At 37.9% G+C, this 24,951-nt stretch overlaps 1 protein-coding gene across 1 annotated transcript in view; it reads left to right on the forward strand.

Moving 5' to 3' along the window:
- Nucleotides 1-14,769, forward strand: part of ICA1L (islet cell autoantigen 1 like) — a 42,813-nt gene extending 28,044 nt beyond the window's left edge. Inside the window, exons 10-12 of the mRNA XM_028112175.2 lie at nucleotides 1,626-1,871; nucleotides 4,870-4,959; nucleotides 14,434-14,769. Coding sequence (XP_027967976.2) covers nucleotides 1,626-1,871; nucleotides 4,870-4,959; nucleotides 14,434-14,549 — 452 coding nt within the window. The 3' untranslated portion in view covers nucleotides 14,550-14,769. The remainder of the gene's footprint in view (nucleotides 1-1,625; nucleotides 1,872-4,869; nucleotides 4,960-14,433) is intronic.
- The last annotated feature ends 10,182 nt before the right edge of the window (nucleotides 14,770-24,951 follow it).

Consider the following 24,951-nt stretch of genomic DNA (forward strand, 5'->3'; position numbering starts at 1 on the left):
TAATTTTAGTTCTTATATGTAGGACTGTGATCATTTTGAGTTAATTGGTGTTTATGGTGTGAGGTAGGTAAGTCTTTTGATTTTTTTTTAAAGATTTTATTTATTTATTTGATAGACAGTGAGAGAGGGAACACAAGCAGGGGGACTGGGAGAGGGAGAAGCTCAGCAGGGAGCCCGATGTGCGGCTCGATCCCAGGACCCTGGGATCATGAACTGAGCTGAAGGCAGGCACTTAACGACTGAACCACCCAGGCGCCCCTTAATTTTTGTTTTTGTTTATTGCATATGCACATCCAGTTGTTCCAGTACCATTTATTGAAAGGACAGTCCTTTCTCCATTGAATTTTCTTGGCATTTTTGTTAAAATCCAGTGACCAAAAAAAAATGTAAGGTTGTGTTTCTGGATTCTAGTTTCTGTTCCACTGATCTGTATATCTGTCCTTGGTCAGTACCATATTATCTTGATTATTGTGGCTTTATAGGAAATTTTGAAATTAGGTGGCATAAGTCCAACAGCATTGTTCTTTTTTTTTTCTTCCAAATTGTTTTGGCTATTCTAGCTCCTTTGCATTTCCATAAAAATTTTACAATCATCTTGTCAATTTCTATCCAAAAAAGCCTACTGGGATTTTGATAGGTATTATGTTGAATTCATACATCAATTTGGAGTTAATTGCCATCTGGACAATATTGATTCTTCCAGTCTATGAATGTGGGGATTTTCTTTGACTTTCAGTGGTTTGCCTATGATGTATCTAGATATGGATCTCTTTATATTGATTCTACTTTGGTTTTATTAAGCTTGTTGAACGAGTACATTGATGTTTTCTTTTTTTTTTTTTAAAGATTTTATTTATTCATGAGAGACGGGGGGGGGGAGAGAGAGAGAGAGAGAGAAGCAGAGGGAGAAGCAGGCTCCCAAGGAGCAGGGAGCCCGATGCGGGACTCGATCCCAGGACCTCGGGATCATGACCTGAGCCGAAGGCAGATGCTTAACCATCTGAGCCACCCAGGCGCCCGAGTACATTGATGTTTTCAAGAAATTTGGGAAATGTCCATTTTTTCTTCAAATTCTCCCCCTCCCCCCATCCTTTTGAGACTCAAATCAGAATCTCCATCTTATGACTGTGGTCTTGTTATCTGGGTGGGAAATGGGAGCTTGCACCTCTTGACTGCACTGCCCAGACTTAGCCAACAAGTTACTCAGGACAGGATGGGTAATGCTGACATCCTGCCCCTCCTGGGAACACAACTGGGGGGAGAAGGGAGCCTTATATTTTTGGCCGCACAGGTCTAGAGTTGAATTTCCATTGTGCTGAATTGGGATGGTGGTAGGAAGGGAGTGATTCTTAGTTCAAATACCATAGTCTGAATTTTAATAGATTGTCTTGAGTAAATGTTTCCTCATGTGTGTCCTTGGAACAATTTCTAGAGACTAGCCTACGCAATTAGAAATAATTTCTCATAAACTTCCAATCAGTTTAGTTGTTCATTATAAATTGTTTTAAAACCTTTCAAAAATTACATTAATGTATGAGAACAATGAAACAAATTTGATTTGTTCCATGTCCTACTCTCATTTCCTCAAAAAGAAAAAAGCCATTCTTTTTATTTTCACTCAACAGTTGCAAAAGATTTACCTATAGATTCACTGGAAGATGATTTTGAGAGGGAATTCTCATTTCTCAACAACCTTCTAAGTCCTGGTTCTTCAAGTACTGGTGAATTTACCCAGACTGCCTTTGGGAGCCCTGGCGCCAGCTTCATGTTGCGGGAGCCTGCTGTGGGGTCTGAGCCTCTTGCTCATTCCTCACGATTCCTTCCTTCACAGCTCTTTGACCTTGGCCTTCATGCTGCCGGAGCTTTTAACAGTAAGTGCCTATGAAACATTTAGACACTCATGACTGACTTTATCTTTGTGAAGCAAAACTATGTGTATGTGGATGCTAAAATCAACAAGGATATTGATTTAACTTCAGTACTACTAGATGAAATCTGTGTCTCACCTGAAAAAATAAAAAATATTACCACTGGAGTATATCGACGGGCGTGAAACAAGAGCTGCTGTCCTGCTCCCTCTGCCAAACCCCACACTTTATACATTGACTTGCCCAGAAGTCTTCTCTACATAGAAAATCAGGGTCTTGTTTTAAACTTGCCCTGCTAAGTTACCCCTGTGTAGGGCAGGCGATACCATTTCTTCCATCTAGCCGAGCTTGGTGTTTTCTCTTCCCATGCGTTCTAGTAGACAAGGATCGTTCCACGGCAGCGTCCCGGGCAAGGCAGCAGGCCTGGAGGATGGTGGTAGAAAGCTGGGCAGGGTGTTTTCCTAAGGGTCACCTGCTTTGCTTCTATGTCAGGGACTCCCTCTACTGACCTACTGCCCCACCAGCCTGTGTCCAACCTAGCACCTTCAGAGTCCTTTTGTTCAAACCCACTTCCACACTGGTTGCTAAGTACTGTCAATTCTATTTCTAAAACATGTCTCCAGTTTCACATTCCTCCTTTCTACCTCTATTACCAGAGGCATTTAGAGCCTTATTTGGTTTCCTGGGCTGCTGCAAGAGGCCTCCTACCAGGTCGCCCAAATCCCAGGTCACCTTCCATGCTTCCCCAAGTTCTTTCTCCAAGAGGCAGATTCTGACGTCAGCACTCTGCTTTCAGTGACAAGTATGCTTCACAGTGCTTGTGCCCCAGGACATTTGCCCGCATGCCCTCCTTCATTCAACTCTTTATCTTTCCCTCATCCTTCAGTTTCTGGCTCACTCATCATTTCCGGTTATATCTTTACAGTGTTTCATTTATTTGATAGCGACCTTATTTATGTCCATGCCCTTCCGTGAGGTTTTAAGAATCACGAAGGCAGAGAATGTCCTTTATTGCATGTCCTAATATCCCCTGTGTGTAGCACAATATCACAGAACCATTGAGTTGCACAAAATGCATGATGCCCCTGAAGTTGTGCACTGTTGCAGGTGGAATTATTGACTTCACATGCAGAGGATTTAAAATAAATACTTTGGAAAGGGGAAAAAAAAAGCACTATGGGCTCTAGGATAAAATTTGTGCCTGTATTTCCACTCTTATCTTAGCTTACTTCAAAACACTTAGCATTTTCTGTAACTATATTGACTATTTTTAGATCCCTCTGAGACATCGTTGCTCGTGTTGCTGCTTTTACTTATGATGTTCAGTAATGGAGCGTGGACTTGAGCCTGTGTGTTAGATTCCCAATCCAGTGTCTTCTCCATGGCGGCCAACACTTGACTATTTCTTCAGTCCTGCCCAGTCCGTGGTTTCTCCCGCCTCTGGCCTCCCATAGTGCTCTGTTTTCATGACTAGAATCACAGTTCATCTTTCCTTCTGTCCCAGACAGGGGTCTTCCATCCCCTAGTAGATTTTATCCCTGAGAAAATGGCTCACAACACCTAACAGTATCTTAATGCATTGTACTTTGTATTAAAATACTTATGTTCATACTGTATCTGCAAGACCATCATACTTTATCCAATCTGTAAGCACCTCAAGGGCACGACCTGTGGGGTGATTTATCTTTGTTCCTTCTGTGACAGCAGCATAAACTTAGCTCAAAAAATAAAATAGCAATTCAATAAGCACTCAGTAAGAATTTGTTAAATAGCCTAAAAGTAAGAATACAGTATTATTTGATAAAGAGGCACTCTATCTAGGATAATTCAGATGTTTTACTATAAAATTTTAGAAAACAATTACTCATATGCATTATCACTGGCCTAATAGTTACCCAGATTTACAAACAGATTCATTCTCCACGTGAAATCCTACTGCTCTTTCTCCTTAACGTGCCACATCTCTAGCAGCACTGGATTCTTTTCTTCCTTCCTGGCAGTACATTATCAACAGTATTTCTTCACCACTCAGAGCATCTGTTCTGGTCCCCACCTGCAGGCTGACAGGATGTTCCCAGGCAATGGCTGAGGCAGCTGATACTCTGTTTAATGAGTGTCTTGCTTAAGATCACCAGGCAGTCAACAATTAAGAGGGAACCAAAATCTGGTCTTCTGCCTCCTACTACAGGACTCTTCCTACTTCACTCGCCTTTTCTTTATGTCTTCTTATTCTCCTGCAATGTAAACCAGGAAAGTGAGCTGCCCTGAGTTAAAAGAGCTATGTTCTAGGAACCCTAAGTAAGAACATTGGCCTCAAATGAGCTCTTCTGTACAAGGAAGGTAGAAGGCAGGACAATCTAATTTCATTTCTAGTGCTGTATTTTAATTATAGCCTAAATAATTTCTCATGTTACAGGCAAACATTTCATGTCTTAGTAATAGTATTACTAAGAGTATTCATAATGATACTTTTTAATGACCGCATATTTTGTCATGCTTATCTCCCATAATTCCTTCCTTAGTGTTATGAGTTTTTCATTTCATAGATATGCTGCAATAAACATAATCATACGTGTACTTTTTTTCCTTCACTTAAATTATTTCCTTAAGATAAATTTCTAGAAATAGGATTACTGAGTCCAGGGGTATAAACATACTTAAAGGTTTCAAGATTCTAATTGGCAGGTCTATTTCCTCTCTCCCAACTCCTTAGACATTCTTTCTATACCTTATCTATTTGCAGTTGTTTGAAAAGAAAACTTATGTATTTATTTCAAAACCACTTTGAAAACTAAGGAAGTCTAATTCTAGCTGGAACTAAACTTAGATGATTTGACTAAAATACATAATTGCAGATACATTTTAAGTGTCTTCTATGTCTTACATTGTAGAATCTCACCCTGATAGAATTGAGGACTCATTAGTTATTTTTACCTTTTCATATTTTTTCTGATGCTGCTTCCTACTTGACTAACAATGGCTAATTCCTTCCCTCCCCCAGGCTGGGCCTTGCAAGGGGGATTAGAAGTTCCTCTTTCACACACTGACAACCAGCCAGTGCCTTCACAGAGTCCAAAGAAATTAACAAAGTGTAAGTTATTTATTTATATTCTTTGCCATTATATTAACAATCAGTTGAATGCAGATAAATTTAGAATAGGCTTTTATAGAGTTTGCCTCATATTGTCCAGAAAAATATTTTGTTAATAATAAATTAAAATGAAAGTTATAGGGGCTCCTGGGTGGCCCAGTTGGTTAAGCGTCCAACTCTTTTGATTTTGGCTCAGGTCGTGATCTCAGCGTTGTGAGATCAAGCCCTACACCAGGCTCTGCTCTCAGTGGGGAGTCTGTGGGAGATTCTCTTCCTCTCCTTCTGCCCCTCCCCCAACTTGTGTGAGCGCGCGCTTGCGCTCTCTCTCAAATATATATATAAGGATGCATGGTGGCTCAGTCAGTTAAGTGTCTGCCTTTGGCTCAGGTCATGATCCCAGGGTCCTGGGATCCAGTTCCACATCAGGCTCCTTGCTCAGCAGGGAGTCTGCTTCTCCCTCTGCCTGCCACTCCCCCTGCTTGTGCTCTCTCTCTGACAAATAAAAAAATAAAATTTAAACAAAATTTAAAAAATAAGTCTTTAACCAAATAAATAAAATGTAAGTTATACCTGGCTATCCCTCATCATGGAAAAAATTAAATAGAACTTGTGAGCTTGTCATAGTCAACTAAATTGTGTACTTTAATTTTTTATATTTTGTGTTAAGGTTTGTTGGTAATGGATAATACCATTAGGGATAGAAGGTATTCTTTGATTACAGGATGCCTATTGACAAACAGTGCATTCAGGCATTTAGCAAAGGGCCTGGCACATAGCAATTGCTAACATTGATTGAGTACTCATCATATTGTTATCTGCAGAACTGGTTCATGTTGTTATGGTAATGCATAGAAAATAGACACTGTCAGGATTTTAGATACATAATAATCTTAGTCAGTGATACTGATTTTTAAAAATTTTAGTTGGAAAGAACTTCAAATGTACAGAAGTGTTGCATAAGTGAAAATAGCACAAAGAACACCTGTATATCCTTTATCCAGATTCATCTACGGTTAATATTTTGCTTTATGTAGACGTGTGTATGTGTGTAATGCGTGTTATTTTATTCCAAACCACTTGAGGGTGAGTTACATACATCATGACCATTTACCCCAAAATACTTCAGTGTATATTTCCTAAGAACTGGTATATTCTCTTGCATAACCACAGTATGGTTGTAAACTTTAGGAAACTTAATATTAACATAATACTTTTTCCATAATCTACCATGTATTTGTCTTCCAGTTTTGTGAGCTGACCCAGTCATATCCCTTATAGCACTTTCTCCCTCTGGACAGCAAGTCTAGGGGCTTATATTCAGTTGTCATGTCTCTTTAGCCTCTTTTAATCTGAAACATTTCCACAGCTTTTCTTTGATTTTTTGAACATGGGCATTTTAATAGAATATATTATTATATTCTGCTCCATTTTTCTTTGTTTTTAATGGCATATTCCTTATTTCGGTTTGATCTGAATTTTATTGTGATTAAATTCAGGTTCTTCATTCTTGCCTGGAATACTGCACCAGTGACACTCCTCTCTCTGGGTTTCACATCTGAAAGTTGATGCTCGCCATTTCTCCCTCATTGGTGATGTTAATTCTAACCACCCATCCAAAGCATTGTCCAATTTTTCTCCTAAATAATTACTAGTTTATGTTATTTTATCCTCTCTTGCAATTACTCAGCAGTCCGTGAGGAGACGCTTTGTGCACAAGTCCACTCGTCATCAGAGTTTCTACTTAGATTTAGCATCCAGTGTTACTTTTGGCCTGATTCAGTCTTTACTATGATGGGTGGTAAAAAAAATGATGATTTTCTAACCACAGCACTCCCTCCGCATTTTTATTATAGTAGGAAACACATAACGAAATTTACCACCTTAACCATTTTTAAGTGAACAGTTCAGTAATGTTATGTATATGCGTAGTGTTGTGAAACAGATTTCCAGAGCTTTTTCATTTTGCAAATCTGAAACTTTATCAAACATTAAACAACAAATCCTCTTTCCCCTTCCTCTGCTAACCACCATTATAGTTTCTGTTTCTATGAATTTGACTACTCTAGGTACCTCATACAGTATTTGTCTTTTCATGACTGGCTTATTTCATTTAGTCTAATGTCTTCATGGTTCATCCATGTTGTAGCATGTGACAGGAAATTAATATCATCATAGTGCTATTATCTAATTTATAGATCTTATCTGGATTTGCCAATTGCCCCACTAATTTTTTTTTTAAAGATTTTATTCATTTGTGAGAGAGCATGAGCGAGGTGAGGGGCAGAGGGAGAAGCAGACTTCCCGCTGAGCAGGGAGCCCAACTTGGGGCTCGATCCTGGGGACTCCAGGATCATTGACCTGAGCCTGAGCCAAAGGCAGGCGCTTAACCAATTGAGCAACCCAGGCGCCCCGGGTGTTTTTTATAACAAAAGAGAACTTTTTTTTCCTTTCCTAATGCAGGATCCAATCCAGATTCCCACATTGCATTTAGTGTCATGTCTCTTTAATTGTTTTTAATCTGGAACAGTTCCTAAATCTTGGTCTTTCATCATCTTCACTTCTCTATAGCATAGAGGCCATTAATTTGTAGAATATTCCTCGAGTTGGGTTTATCTGATGTTTTTTTCATAATTAGATTCAGGTTAGGGATTTTGGCAGGAATAGCATAACAGGAGTGATGTTGTGCCTTCTTAATATCAGGAGGCACATGATGTCGGAATTGTCCCATTGCTTGTGATGTTAATTTTGATCAGTTGGTTAAGATGGTGTCTCCTGGGTGACTGCACTATAAAATTACTCTTATATTTTTCCCTTTGTAATATCTTGTGGGAAAATATTTGAAACTGTGTAAATGGCTTGTTTCTGCCAAAGTTTCACCCACTAATTTAGCATTCATTGATAATTCTTTGCATGAAATACTTATTACTCTGGTTGTTGCCAAATGGTGGTTTTCTCTTTCCTCATTCTTTCTACATTTATTAGTTGACATTCTAACTGTATGGAACAGCTTTCTCTTGTCCCTCTTTTTTATTTGTTGATATGTATCATTGTAGAATCTTGGAATTCTGTTCTTTTTTTTTTAAAGATTTTATTTATTTAATTGACAGAGAGAGACAGAGAGACAGAGAGAGAGGGAACACAAGCGGGGGGAGCGGGAGAGGGAGAAGCAGGCTTCCCGCTGAGCAGGGAGCCCGATGCCGGGCTCGATCCCAGGACCCTGGGATCATGACCTGAGCTGAAGGCAGTCGCTTAACCAACTGAGCCACCCAGGCGCCCCTTGGAATTCTATTCTTTCCAGTACTTTGGGATAAATCAATTGGAAAATCCATCAACTCCAAGCAAATGACAGATTCACACTAGCCAATTCAGAATACAGCCGTCCCTTTGGGATTCAGCCTATTTATAATTTTCTTTTCTAAAACCCACTAAAACTAAAGTTGTGTTTAATCATTTAAAATAGAGACTATAAAATAAATTTCATAAGTGAACATTGGGAAAGAAGTGTTGGGAAATAGAAGTACTGGGAAAGCTGCTATTTGCCTATGATCGTTGAGGCTTCAATTTAATAAAAATTGAAATTCTTAACAGCTTTAAAATTCATTACCCCCCAAATTCGTTACCCCACTTCATTAATCATTAAGGAAATGCAATTTAAAACCCATATGCAGGGGGTGCCTGGGTGGCTCAGTCGTTAAGTGTCTGCCTTCAGCTCAGGTCATGATCCCAGGATCCTGGGATCGAGTCCCACATCGGGCTCCCTGCTCCGTGGGAAGCCTGCTTCTCCCTCTCCCACTCCTCCCCCCGTTTGTGTTCCCTCTCTCGCTGTGTCTCTCTTTGTCAAATGACTAAATAAAATCTTTAAAAAAAACACATACACACAACAGTATGCAGTTCCATTATCCACCTACCAAAATGGCTTAAATGAAAAATAGAAAATCCCATGTGATGACAAGTTTGTGGACAGTGCTTGTGGGTGTGCAGGGTCACATCGCCACTTGGAAAACTGTTTAGTAATTTCACTAAAACTGAACATACATACATATACTACACAAGACCAAGAATTTCCACTCCTAAGTGCATAACCAAGAGAAATGCATCCATTTGTTTACCAAAATATATACACAAGAATGTTGTCACAACACTGTTGCTAATAGCCTGAGATGGGATTTATCTCTGTGTTGGCTGGCTGGAGTGTGAACAGTGGCTGGAAGGGTGTCACAAGGGTAGCTTCTAAGGAGTAGTCTTTTCTGTTTCTTGAACTGATATTGTTTACAGTTGCTTTTACTTTATGAAAACTATTAATAGTTAATTTAGGCTCTTTTTTTCTATACATTTATTACATTTCAGTATAATTCACTTGCTCTTTGTTTCATAAGAGTTTCTGGAGGCCAGAAAAATACACACAAGGAGAGCCCCATGAAAATAATGTAACTAAGACCTTCATTTTCCATTGTGACAGATGAATATAAAACCATCCCATGTTTGTAAAATGCTGTAGAATTTTCATATACTCATCAGAACCTCTCCACAGCTGCACCAAGAAGGTCAGGTATTACTGGAATGACCACAGGAATGACATATCCTCGTTGACATCTATTCTTCCAGTATAATTATTTTTTCAGTTACTTTTAAAAAAATTCTAGTATAGTCAACATCCAGTGTTGTTAGTTTCAGGTGTACAATATAGTGACTCAGCACTTCCATACAACATTCAGTGCTCATCATGGTAAGTGTGCTCTTAATCCCCTTCACCTATTTCACCCATCCCCCTACATGCTCCCTCTGGTAACCCCCATTTCTCTATATTTAAGAGTCTGTTATTTTCTCTTTCCCTTTTTTCCTTTGCTCATTTGTTTTATTTCTTAAATTCCACAGTGAGTAAAATTATATGGTATTTACCTTTCTCTGACTGACTTTACTTCACTTAGAATTATGCCCTCCATATCCATCAATGTTGTTGCAGATGGCAAGATTTCATTCTTTTTTTGTTTGTTTTAAAGATTTTATTTATTTGAGATAGAGCGAGAAAGAGTGAGAGAGCATGAACGGGGGGGCAGTTGGGCAGAGGAAGAGGGAGAAACAGGCTCTCCACTGAGCAGGGAACCCCACAGGGGGCTCGATCCCAGGACCCTGGGATCATGACCTGAGCCAAAGGCAGACGCTTAACCAAATGAGCCACCCAGGTGCCCCAAGATTTCATTCTTCTTTATGGCCGACTCCATAGTCCATATATATATCTACACACACACACACACACACACACACACACACACACACACACACACACACACACACACACACACACCACACACACATCTTCTTTATCCATTCATCTATTGATGGACACATGGACTGTGTCTGCACTTTGGCTATTGCAGATAATGCTGCAGTTAACATAGGGGTGCATATATCTTTTCAGTTTAGTATTTTCATACTCTTTGGGTAAATATCTGGTAGTGGAATTACTGGATCATATGCTAATTCTATTTCTAATTGTTTGAGGAACCTCCACACTATTTCCCACAGTGGCTGTACCAGTTTGCATTCCTACCAACAGTGTACAAGAGTTCCTTTTTCTCTACAGCCCCCCAACACTTGTTTCTTGTGTTTTTGATTTTAGCCATTCTGACAGGTATGAGGTAATACCTCATTGTGGTTTTGATTTGCATTTCCCTGATGAGTGATGTTGAACATCTCTTCTTGTGTCTGTTGGCCGTCTGGATGTCTTCTTTGGAGAAATGTCCATTCATGTCTTCTGACCATTTTTAATTAGATTCTTTGTTTTTTGGGTATTGATTTGTGTAAGTTTTTTATATATTCTGGATATGAACCCTTTATCAGATACATCATTGACACATATCCCATTCAGTAGGCTTTTTTGTTGATTGTTTCCTTTGCTGTGCAGAAGATTTATTTTGATGTAGCCCCAATAGTTTATATTTGCTTTTGTTTCTCTTGCCTCAGGAGGCCTATCTAGAAAGAAGTTGCTATGACCAATGTCAGAGAAATTACTGCCTGTGCCCTCTTCTAGGATTTTTATTGCTTTAGGTCTCACATTTAGGTCTTTAATCCATTTTGAGTTTATTTTTATGTATGGTATAAAAAAGTGGTCCAGTTTTCACAACACTATTTGTTGAAGAGACTTTTTCCCATTGCATTTTTTGCCTCCTTTGTCATAATGGACCATATGATTGTGGGTTTATTTCTGGGTTCTGTATTCTGTTCCATTGATCTATGTGTTTATTGTGCCAGTGCCATACTGCTTTTTTCTTTTTTTTTTTTTTTGGTACCACACTGTTTTGATTACTAGCTTTGTAATATATCTTGAAATCTGGGATTGTGATACCTCCAGTTTTGTTCTTTTTCAAGATTGCTTTGGTTATTCAGGGTCTTTGGTGATTCCATACAAATTTTAGCATTATTTGTTCAAAGTTCTGTGAAAAGTATTGTTAGTATTTTGATAGGGATTACATTAAATCTGTAGGTTGCTTCGGGTAGTATGGACATTTAACAGTATTTGGTCTCCCAGCACATGAGCATGGAGTATCTTTCCATTTGTTTGTGTCATCTTCAATTTCTTCTATCAGTGTTTTATAGTTTTCAGAGTACAGGTCTTCGACCTCCTTGGTTAAGTTTATTCCTGAGTATTTTACTATTTTTAGTGCAAATGTAAATAGGATTGTTTTAATTTCACTTTTTGCTTATTAGCTATAGAAATGCAACAAATTTCTGTACATTGATATTGTATCCTTCAACTTTACTGAATTTATCAGTTCTAGCAGTTTTTTTGGTGTAGAGTCTTCCAGATTTTCTATATATAGTACATGTCATCTGCAAATAGTGAAAATTTTACTTCTTCCTTAACAATTTGGATGCCTTTTATTTCTTTTTGTTGTCTTATTGCTCTGGCTAGGGCTTCTATTACTATGTTGAATAAAAGTGGTGAGAGCAGACATCCTTGTCTTGTTCCTGACCTTAGGGGAAAAGCTCTCAGTTTTTCCCCATTGAGTATGGTGTTAGCTGTGGGTTTTTTATTTAAGGGCTTTATTATGTTGAGGTATGTTCCCTCTATCTAGACCTGCTTTATTGAGGGTTTTTATCCTAAATGGATGTTAGACTTTGTCAAATTTTTTTCTGCATCTATTGAAATGATAAGACTTTTATCCTTTCTCTTGATGTATCTCGTTGATTGATTTGCAAATATTGACTCACCCTTGCATCCCAGGAATAAATCCCACTTGATCATGGTGATTTTTTTTTTTAATGTATTGTTGGATTTGATTTGCTAGTATTTTGTTGAGGATTTTTACATCTGTGTTCATCAGGGATATGGCCTGTAGTTGTCTCTTTTTGGTGATGTTTTTGGTTTTGGTATCAGGGTAATGCTGGCTTCATAGAATGAATTTGGAAGATTCCCTTCCTTTCATATTTTCTGGAACAGTTTGAGATGAATAGGTATTAACTCTTTGCCAGTGAAGGCATCTGGTCCTGGACTTTTTGTTTGTTGGGATTTTTTTTAAATTACTGATTCAATTTCATCTCTAGGAATTGGTCTGTTCAAAATTTCCTATTCCTGATTGTTTTGGGAGATTATATATTTCTACAAATTTATCCATTTCTTCTAGGTTGTCCAGTTTGTTGGCATATAATTTTTCATAATGGTCTCTTAGAATCCTTTCTGTGGTGTTTATTTCTTCTCTTTCATTTCTGATTTTGAGTCCTTTGATAAGTCTGGCCAAAGGTTTATCAATTTTGTGATCTTTTCAAAGAACCAGCTCCTGGTTTGACCTGTTTTATTATTTTTTTGGTTTCTGTTTTGTTAATTTCTAGTATAATCTTCATTATTTCCTTCTACTGGCTTGGGGTTTTGTTCATTTCCCAGCTCCTTTAGGTGTAAGGTTGTTTGAGATTTTTGCTTCTTCCAGCATCATTTTTTAAAAAAGATTTTATTTATTTATTTTGAGAGAGAAAGCAAGTGAGCATGGTGGGGGGGCGAGGCAGAAGGAGAAGAGGGAGAGAAGCAGACTCCCTGCTGAGCATGGAGCCTGATGCAGGGCTGGATCTCACAAGCCTGAGATCATGACCTGAGCCAAAATCAAGAGTCAGATGCTTACCCAACTGAACCACACAGGCACCCCAGCATAATTATTAATAGGCCTCCTGTTCCCTCTCAGGTATCCTGGTTTAATGCTAAATGATTATTACTTTACAGATGAGGAAATAAGAGGTTAAATGTGAGGTTAAATGACTTGCCCATTATTACTTATTAACCGGTAGTGTGCTGAGGACTCAAGGCCACAACTTGTGTGGGTATCACTAACTTGGGGCTCCTAGAAATAGAAGTGGACACACAGAGAAGCCTTTCATTCTCCCTGCTCTTTAAGGCTTGGAATCCCCACAGTACAAACTACAGCCCTCTGACCTGCAGAAAGTGGGAAACCATGTTTGTAAAAGAGGGTTGCCTTAGATTCTTCTGAGTATGACTGCCTTCCATTCTCTGCCCCTTGTGTCTCTCATATCATATCTAGGTCTTTAGATTGTTCTCTGGGTCTCAGTGCTGCTACTGGACCCCTCAACCCTCAAGAGCCTAGCCTTCTGAGATGACTCACTGTGCCATTGTGCATTCTTTTACTAGTTTTAGCCTTCAGCCTAAATGTATATCCTTGAAATCTCTGGCACAGTACAACCTGTAGACTACTGATACATGGGATTTTCCAGTCTCCACAGGGAGGAGAGAGGGAGTTGGTTAACAGGAAGTTGTATCTGAGACACAATGCATTCCATAAAATACATATCAAAAATTTGTAAAATGCACATGGAAAAGACAAACAACTGTAAACTGAAATGAGAACTGTTGGGTATGTTAATGTGATAGAAGGATTTTCTTCCCCCCATGTTTAATATTTTATAATAGATTTTTAAGCACCAAGTTTATAAATGTAATGTTCCTACTTTATAGGAACAAAGGTTACTTTTACTTTTGAAATGTACCTGAGAGACTTCTATAAATTATCGGTGTTTCTAATACTATTACTGCCTGCCTGTTCACTTTTAATCATTTCTCAGAGCAACATAAAATTACTTACATAGAAGGGCCTCAGCAAAGCACAAGGTACCTACATTACTAGCTTTTCAAAATTATCAAGGAGGGGTGCCTGGGTGACTCAGTCAGTTAAGCGTCTGCCTTCGGCTCAGATCATGATCCCAGGGTCCTGGGATTGAGTCCTGCATCGGGCTCCCTGCTTTGCGGGGAGTCTGCTTCTCCCTCTCCCTGTGCCTGCCACTCCCCTGCCCTCACTTGTGCTCTCTCTCAAATAAATAAAATCTTATAAATAAAAATAAAAGCTAGGATCCCAGGAGAACAAAGTAGAAGTATCTGGCATTTAAAAAGAAAAAAGTAAAATCATGTAAATTGTACAGTAATGTGATTTTAAAAACCTGAGACTCTTCAATGTGTCTTTTCTTCTTTAATAGCTCCCAACAATGGTAACCAAGACATGTCAGCCTGGTTCAATCTATTTGCAGACTTGGATCCACTTTCAAACCCAGATGCTATTGGACACTCAGATGATGAACTTCTTAATGCTTGACTGAAACTATGTCGTCACTTCAGTGGCCTTGAAACATCAATTTTACAACATATTGCCTTTGTGGAAAGGAGTTTATATTGTAACCCATACACAAAAGCATCGTGTTTGTGTATCTAACACTTTTCAGCCAACTTTAAAGAGATGGTAAGGACTACATTTGAATAGATTAAGTATTTCTTTAATATCTTGGATTTGCAGCTGTTGATATGTGGAAAATATTATGAACCATTGAGTCTGAAACAGATACCAAAATTTATTTCAAAATAATAATTAGGAATACTTCTGTAAATAAGGAATTGGGCTTATTTCTTTGGAAAGCCTTTTATGTGTAAGTTGCCTTGCTGGCTGTGAGAATTCTGTATGTGGATAAAGACAGCATGTAAATTTGGTTGTGATTTGGGGTTGGTTTTTAAATAAAACCATAGCAGGGGGAGTTTTCTGTTGTGGAAAATAACACTAGAACCAGAACAGTTTTGTCTTTAGTTAGAAAAGTAGAGTAAGATTTGAGAACTCAGTTTGCTTTAATGAAATCACAGAGAAACTTGGTGCTTTTCTCCACTTGGAGGCTAAAATGTAATATTACTTAGTTTTTTTCCTTCATAGAAAATCATGGATACCCCTCAATTCCATTATTGAGTTTTCATGGGAAAATAGCAGGATGATTCGTTTGCTAAATCTATCCTCTGCAGAAACTCATAAACCTGTCTCCTAAAGCACAAGAATGTCCAGTGATATTCAAGACATTGTACAGGTGTCTTCAGGCCTGGTTTTTCACACATTGTTACCATAATATACAGTATTCATATTCTTTCTGAAAAGAAAGGGGAGGACAATCCCTAAGCAACTGGCAGTAGTATTCCTGAAATTACCCAGAAACTTCTCTCTGAATGAGGGAAAAATTCTAAGCTTATCCTTGTACATATTTGTACATTTATAACCTATTTCTTGACACGATTTAATCCAGATTACTTTTCTGGCAGTCATAGAAGGCTCCACATGATCAATCAGAAAGGGTCTTATTTTTCCACTTTTCCCTTTCTGTGGGTGACATCATCTAAGGCTCTGATGACTGAGGAAAAATTGTTACCCTTACTGGAGGGATGTTAGTGTAAGCCAGTGAACCCATAGCCACTGTATATACCTGTCACTCAATTTCCTGTTCTTTTTTCTTGACCATCCTTTAGATTTGAGGCAGTTCTCCAGGTGTCTTATTTTTGTCATCCAGTCCATTACACATCCATAAGGGAACATTTTAACTAAGGTGTTCACGGCAGTTTTCATGTGCTCCCAGTTTTCAACAGGCTTATTTATTGTTTATAAGAGAATGGCTTGTAATGTCTGAGTCACTGTAAATAGAACATTTTGGGGGACTACACCAGAGTGGGTAAAGTGCAGTCCACCTCCATGCACAGCACTCTGGCCTAGCTATAATTGGAACTGCCCCCGAGCCCTCCAGGAAATCACTGGTGGGGGGCAGTACCACCTAGGCCGGCAAGACCTTATCTGAGGATCAGAAGCAATGAATGACTCAGGAAAAGGTTATGTAGTTTTTTCATGCTTATTCCTATTTCTTTCGTTATCCTTTCAGTCAGAAGCATTTTTTACCTCTTCCTTTTTATTCAGCGAAATTCTCCAGAAGATTCAGTCACCAAGGATTGTGATTCATAATTACAATCTAAATTCTGTACCTGTGGTGACTCTGCGCTCTCAACTTTGAATACTTCTTCAAAAATAATGCTACAATCTAAATTCTGTACCTATGGTGACTCTGCGCTCTCAACTTTGAATACTTCAAAAATAATGCTAACTTTGTATCTTGAGCTTGTGCCATTTTTCTTTCATTAATTTTTTCACTAATAATTAGTTCACAAAATATTTCTGTATCTCCTCCACATGCATGCAGAGTAGTCCGTTATCTCGAATAAACAAATAAAACCCAAACACAGAGAAAAACCACTGATCTTTCCAGGCCAGAAGCCCGAATCCCAGACTATCAATGTATTCACATTGCCCTCAATTTCCAAAGAACAAAAGTCCTCAAAAAAAAAAAAAATAGAAACACACAATAGATTTTTATTATTCAGTTCTTAGATTCTCGTAACATTTCTTCTGAGTATGTAGTTGCCCATTTAATCCAAAAGCACATTAACTGTCTTAGTAAGTTAAGTTATAATTTCAACAAATCTAACAACTCCATTTTTGAAGAGCACATTGAAAACTTTGTTATTAAAATGAAGGTAACCATATTTTTTCAAGATTAATTATTTGAAGTTCAGTCATTTAGAGGCCAGAAACAGAAATCTGGCTATATTATACCTAGACTGCTAATAGGGGAAAAAAACCACTTATTCAGTAGGGATTGAAGGAAAGACATGATAAACACAGAACAGAAAGGTGATCAGTTGCTATTTGTCTAAATCTAGATAAAACATTCAATAAGAAATAAATTAACCTTAACCAGAGGTAGGCTGAGAACTCTTACAAAGTAAATGGGATGTTTTTATATTAAATGGGGGAAAATAATATCTCCTACTTTTTATTACCAAATAAGAATGCATTTAACCTTAGAAAAGCCCCAGAAGAACTAAAATTTGTCTAATCTTTCTTATGACCACTTTACAAGTGAGACAGGAATACCAGGGCATATTAAGATCAGACTGGTGTAACTTTGTATTTTTTGAAATCTTTCATTAATTGTAAAACAGAGCTCTGATATGGTTAGAAACGAACTGTATTTTTAAAAAAAATAGGTTTCTGTATTTGCACAATGAAATTCAGTGTTTGTATTTCAACTATGGATATTTATTTCACATAACTATCTATATAGACCATCTGGAAATGTAGAGGTCTTACAGCATAAGAACAAAGGAAGTTTGTGCTCTCTTTTTCTGAGCCTCTTTTAATAAAGATTACAAGATGGCATAAAACAAAAAAGTTGATTTCTTAAAGTACTCAATATCAATACAAATCCAATTATTGTTAACCTATTCAAAAATTTGGGTTTTACCTCAGGACCATAGTAGTAAAAGGTAGTCTGAAATGATACAGATAACACAGAATGAAAATAAAACCAAGGCAATTAATATCTTTGTGAGACTGATTCTTTTTAACTTACTTCATACAGAAGGGACGTTATATGGGAAATAACAGAATGTGTTCTTTGTGTAAATACACTCAGTAACAAAATACAAACCATCAAATATTAAAAATTTGAGCCTAGAAACAATAACCAATGAAATATAAGCATAGTATTTAACCTGATTTACTGAAGGCAGGAATGAAAAGCCAGAATCAATCTAGTTTATATCTTCTTCCATAGTACTGGCAGGGCCCTGTGTTTTCTTACCTTGAGCAATGAAGTGGCCCCGGAATCTTGGGATACTGAAATTAAACTAGGAAGGAAATACAAACTTTAAAAATATTAATTCAACAGTATTGAAAGTAATGCACGTAAAACACATACAATGGTAAGGTGTTTAAATATGGCAATAAAAACCTATTGAACAGGATGGGTCACCTTAATATGCCAACCATAAGATATCTCCTTTTTTATGTGCCATTTAAAGAGACTAAAAAGTTGAATTAAAAACTGTCCTTGGCATTTAAAGTTGAAACATGGTTCTTCATTCAGTGGTATAAATAACCAATCAACATCCAAAGAGTAAAATACAAAAAAGGAGATCTGGGTGGTGTGTGTGTGTTTGTTTGTTTGATTTGAGAGAGAGCATGAGAGTGAGAGCACAAGCGGGGGGTGGGGGGGCAGAGGGAGAAGCAGACTCCCTGCCAAGCAGGGAGCCCGATGTGGGACTCGATCCTAGGACCCTGGGATCATGGCCTGAGCCAAAGGCAGATGCTTAACTGACTGAGCCACCCAGGAGCCCCTGGGGGTTTTCATAGGTAAGATTTTGGAGTGCATGTTTTTACATTAAAGAAAGAAAGTTTCCTTTTTCCCATTTCAAAGTAATACTCTCTTGTTTAAGAAAAATCATCCACAACCCAGCACCCAAAATAACCACTATTAACATTATATATTAACATTATATATTATTTTATAGTGCTTTTGGCCTCACATATAAATTAAATTGTGATTCAGGTGATTTTATTTTATCTTCTGTCTGAAACGAGCATACCAAATTAAGATTAAAAAATTACTTTTAACCAGATCCATATATATACTGCCTACAGGAGACTCATTTCAGACTAAAAGACACCTAAATTTTGAAAGTGAGGGGATGGAGAAATATTTATCATGCAACTGAATGTCAAAGCTGGGGTAGTAGTACTTCTATCAAACATCTAGACTTACTTTTTTTTTAGTTTATTTAAGTAATCTCTACACCCAACATGGGGCTCAAGCTCATGACCCCAAGGATCAAGAGTCACTTGCTCTTCCAACTGAGCCAACCAGGCTCCCCCAGACAAACTGGACTTTAAAACAAAGACTGTAATAAGACCAAGAAGGACACTATGTAATAATAAAGGGGAAAATCCAACAAGAAGATAGAACAATTGTGGGGGTGCCTGGGTGGCTCAGTCGGTTAAGCGTCTGCCTTCAGCTCAGGTCATGGTCCCAGGGTCCTGGGATTGAGTCCCACATCGGGCTCCCTGCTTGGCGGGAAGCCTGCTTCTCCCTCTGCACCTACCCCTGTTTGTGCTCTCTCTCTCTCTCAAATAAATAAAATCTTTAAAAAAAAAAAAAGAATACAATTGTAAATATTTATGCACCCAACATGGGAGCACATAAATACCTAAAATAGTTAATAACAAACATGAAGGAAATGACTGACAGTAATACAATAGTAATACTTTAACACCCCACTCACATCGATGGACAGAGCATCCAAACAGAAAATCAACAAGGAAACTGGTTTTGAATGACACACTGGACCAGATAGATTTAACATTCAGAACATTCCATACTAAACAGAAGAATACATTCTTTTCAAGTGCACATGGAACATTCTCCAGAAGAGATCACATACAGGGCCACAAAACAAGTCTCAACAAATTCAAAAAAATTAAAGTCATACCATGCATCTTTTCTGACCACATGCTATGAAATCAACCAGAAATCAACCACAAGAAAAATATGGAAAGAACACAAATACATGGAGATTAAATAACATGCTACTAAAACAATGAATGGGTCAACCAGGAAATCAAAGAAGAAATAAAAAATTACATGGAAACAAATGAAAATAAAAACACAATGGTCCAAAATATTTGGGATGCAGCAAAAGTGTCTCTAAAAGGGAAGTTTAGAGCAATACGGGCCCTACCTCAAGAAGCAAGAATAATCTCAAAATGACCTAACCTTACACTTAAAGGAGCTAGAAAAATAAGAATAAAACCTAAACCTAGCAAACGAAGGAAATAAAGATTAGAGGAGAAATAAATGATATAAAAACTAAAAAAACAGGGGCGCCTGGGTGGCTCAGTCAGGTTAACTGTCTGCCTTTGACTCAGGTCATGATCCTAGGGTCCTGGGATCGAGCCCCACATCGGGCTCTCTGCTCAGCAGGGAGTCTGCTTCTCCCTCTCCCTCTGTCTGCCACTCACCCTGATTGTGCACACACACACACACACACACACACACACACTCTCTCTCTCAAATAAATAAAATCTTAAAAAAAAACCTAAAAAAACAATAGAACAGATCAATGAAACTAGGAGCTATTTATTTGAAAAGATCACAAAATTGATAAACTCTAGGAGGACTCATGGAAACAGAAAGAGGACCCAAATAAAAATCACTAAGAGGAGAAATAACAACCAACACCAGAGAAATGCAAACAACTGTAACAGAATATTATGAAAACCTATATGCCAACAAATTAGACAACCTAGAAGAAATGGGTAATTCTAGAAAAATAAAGGTACAAATGTACCTCAACTCTATGGTCAACTAATCTTTGACAAAGCAGGAAAGTATATCCAATGGAAAAAAGTCTCTTCAACAAATGGTGTTGGGAAAATTGGACAGCCACATGCAAAAGAATGAAACTGGACCATTTCCTTACACCACACACAAAAATAGACTCAAAATGGATGAAAGACCTAAATGTGAGACAGGAATCCATCAAAATCCTTGAGGAGAACACCTCTTCAACCTCAGCTGCAGCAACTTCTTTCTAGAAACATCACCAAGGGCAAGGGAAGCAAGGGCAAAAATGAACTATTGGGACTTCATCAAGATGAAAAGCTTCTGCACAGCAAAGGAAACAGTCAACAAAACCAAAAGACAGAATGGGAGAAGATATTTGCAAATGACATATCAGACAAAGGGCTAGTATCCAAAATCTATAAACAACTTATCAAACTCAACACCAAAGAACAAATAATCCAATCAAGAAATGGGCAGAAGACATGAACAGATATTTCTACAAAGAAGGCATCCAAATGGCCAACAGACACATGAAAAAGTGCTCAACATCGCTCAGCATCAGGGAAATCCAAATCAAAACCTCAATGAGATACCACTTCACACCAGTCAGAACAGCTAAAATTAACAAGTCAGGAAACAACAGATGTAGGCGAGGATGTGGAGAAAGGGGAACCCTCCTATGTTGTTGGTGGGAATGCAAGCTGGAGCAGCCACTCTGGAAAACAGTATGGAGGTTCCTCAAAAAGTTGAAAATAGAGCTACCCTATGACCCAGCAATTGCACTACTGGGTGTTTACCCCAAAGATAAAAATGTAGTGATCCGAAGGGGTACATGCACCCCAATGTTTACAGCAGCAATATCCAAAAGCCAAACTATGGAAAGAGCCTAGATGTCCATCAACAGATGAATGAATAAAGATGTGGTGTATATATATACAATAGAATATTATGCACCTCGAAATCTTGCCATTTGCAACAACATGGATGGAACTAGAGGGTATTATGCTAAGCGAAATAAGTCAATCAGAGAAAGACAAGTATCATATGATCTCACTGATGTGAGGAATTTGAGAAACAAGAGAGAGGATCATAGGGGAAAGGAGGGAAAAATGAAATAAAACGAAACCAGAGAGGGAGACAAACCATAAGAGACTCTTAATCTCAGGAAACAAACTGAGGGTTGCTGGAGTGGAGGGGTCTGGGAGGGATGGGGTGGCTGGGTGATGGACACTGGGGAGGGTAGGTACTATGGTGAGCACTGTGAATTGTGTAAGACTGATGAATCACAGATGTGTACCCCTGAAAGAAATAATACATTTTATGTTGATAAAAAACAAGAAAAAAAGAATAAAGGGTAAAAAATGAAAAAAAAAGAAGATACAAATGTAGTGCTCCAAAGGGGTACTTGTACCCCAATGTTTAGAGCAGCTATGTCCACAATAGCCAAACTATGGAAAGAACCCAGATGTCCATCGACAGATGAATGGATAAAGAAGATGTGGTTCATATATACAATGGAATATTACTCAGCTATCAAAAGGATGAATACTTACCATTTACTTCGATGTGGATGAAACTGGAGGGTATTATGCTGAGCGACATAAGTCAATCAGAGAAAGACAATTATATGGTTTCACTCATATGTGGAATATAAGAAATGGTGCAGAGGATCATAGGGGAAGGGAGGGAAAACTGGGAAGAAATCAGAGGTAGACAAACTATGAGAGATTCTTAACTATAGGAAACAAACTGAGGGTTGCCGGAGGGGAGGTGAGTGGGGGGGATGGGGTAACTTGGTGATGGGCAATTAAGGAGGCCACGTAATGTGATGAGCACTGGGTGTTATACGCAACTGATGAATTACTGAACTCTACATCTGAAACTAAGGATGCACTATATGTTGGCTAATTGAATTGAAATTAAAAAAAAAAAAATTCTAGAAACATATACTTACCAAAACTAAAGCAGGAAGAAATAGAAAATTTGAACAGACCAATTACCAGCAATGAAACTGAATCAGTAATTTGAAGTCTCCCAAAAAACAAAGGTCCAGGACCAGACACCTTCACTGGCAAATTCTAACAAACATATAAAGAAGAGTTAATACTTATTTTTCTCAAACTAGTCCAAAAAATACAAGAGGAAGGAAAACTTACAAATTCATTCTATGAGGACAGTATCACCCTGATACCAAAACTAGATAAAGACACCACAAAAAAGGTAACTATGGGACAATATCGCTCATGAATTAAAGTTGCAAAAATCCTCAACAAAACAGTAGCAAGTCAAATGCAACAATACATTAAAAAATCATACACCATAATCAAGTGGGATTTTATTCTCAGGTTGCAACGGTGTTTCAATATTTGCAAATCACTCAACATGATACATCACATAAACAAGAGAAAGAATAAAAATGATACAGTCATTTCAACAGATGCAGGAAAAAGCATTTGACGAAGTACAACATCCATTCATGACAAAAACCCTGAACAAAGTGTAGAGGGAACATACTTCAAAATAATAAAGGCCATATATGAAAAACTAAGTTAAAATCATACTCAATGGTGAAAAACAACTTTTCCCCTAAGGTCAGGAACAAGACAAAGATATCCACTGTCACCACTTTAATTCAACATAGTATTAGCCACAGCAATCAGACAACAAAAAGAAAAGGCATCCAAATTGGTAAGAAAGTAAAACTTTCACTATTTGCAGATAACATGATACTAAATATATATATATAAAACCCTAAAGACTTCCCCAAAACTCTATTAGAACTGATAAATGAATTTGGTAAAGTCATAGGATACAAAATCAATGTACAGAAATCTGTTGCATTTCTACACTAATAGTGAAACAGTAAGAAGTGAAATTAAGAAAACAATCCCATTTACAATTGCACTGAAAACAACAAAATATCTAGGAATAAACTTAACCAAAGAGGTGAATGACCTGTACTCTGAAAACTATGAAACACTAATGAAAGAAATTCCATGTTTATGGGTTGGAAGAACAAATATTGTTAAAATGTCTATACCACCCAAAGCAATCTATAGATTTAATGCAATCCCTATCAAAATACCAACAGCATTTTTCAAAGAACTAACAAATAATCCTATAATTTGTATGGAACCACAAAAGACCTTGAATAGCCAAAGTAATCTGGAAAAAGAAAAAACTGGAGGTATCACAATTCCAAATTTCAAGTTACATTACAAAGTGGTAGTAATTAAAACAATATGGTACTCATAAAAAAACAGATCAATGGAATAGAACAGAAAACCCACAATTATTTGATCATTAATCTTTGACAAAGGAGGAATGAATATACAATGGGAAAAAGTCTCTTCAACAAATGGTCTTGGGGAAACTTGCAGCAACATGCAAAAAAAGAAACAGGACTACTTTCTTACACCATACACAAAAATAAACTAAAAATGGATTAAATGTGAGACCTGAAGCCATAAAAATACTTGAAAAGAACACAGGCAGTAATCTCAAGGACAATGATCATAGCAACACTTTTCTAGATATATCTCCTGAGGCAAGGGAAATGAAAACTACTGGAACTATATCAAAATAGAAAGTTTCTACACAGGACAGGACACAGTCAACTAAGTTAAAAGGCAACCTACTGAATGGGAGAAGATATCTGCAAATGTCATATCCGATAAAGGGTTAGTATCCAAAATATACAAAGAACTTACAAAACTCAATACCCACAAATAATCCAATTTAAAAATGGGCAGATACATAACAGACATTTCTTTTTTTTTTTTAAGATTTTATTTATTAGAGAGAGAGAGCGCGTGAGCAGGGAGAGGGGGAGAGGAAGACAGAGAAGCAGACTCCCCGCTGAGCAGGGAGCCCGATGTGGGGCTGGGTCCCGGGACTCCAGGATCATGACCTGAGCCGAAGGCAGCTGCTTAACGACTGAGCCACCCAGGGACCCCGTAACAGACATTTCTCCAAAGAAAACATCCAGATGGCCAACAGACACATGGAAAAAGGCTCAACATCACTCATCATCAGGGAAATGTAAATCCAAACCACAATGAGATGCCATCTCACATTTGTCAGAATGACTAAAATAAAAAACACAAGAAACAAACATCCTTGGCAAGGATGTGGGAAAAAAAGGAACCCCTCTGCCCTGCTGGTGGGACTGCAAACTGGTGCAGCCACCGTGGAAGACAGTATGGGGGTTCCTCAAAAAATTAAAAATAGGGGGCGCCTGGGTGGCTCAGTCAGTTAAACATCTGCCTTCAGCTCAGGTCATGATCCTGGGATCCTGGGATCGAGCCCCACGTCTGGCTGCTCAGCGGAGAGCCTCCTTCTCCCTCTCCCTCTGCCTGCCACTCTGCCTACTTGTGCTCTCGCTCTGTCAAATAAATAAAATCTTTAAAAAAAATTAAAAACAGAACTACCGTATGATCCAGTAATCACACTACTGTGTATTTACCCTAAAAATACAAAAACACTAATTCAAAGAGATACATACACCCCGATGTTTAT

Source organism: Eumetopias jubatus, unplaced genomic scaffold, assembly GCF_037043125.1.
Source record: "Eumetopias jubatus isolate StellerSeaLion01/CBP00866 unplaced genomic scaffold, mEumJub1_p1.0 scaffold_3, whole genome shotgun sequence".
NCBI classification, from domain to species: Eukaryota; Metazoa; Chordata; class Mammalia; order Carnivora; family Otariidae; genus Eumetopias; species Eumetopias jubatus.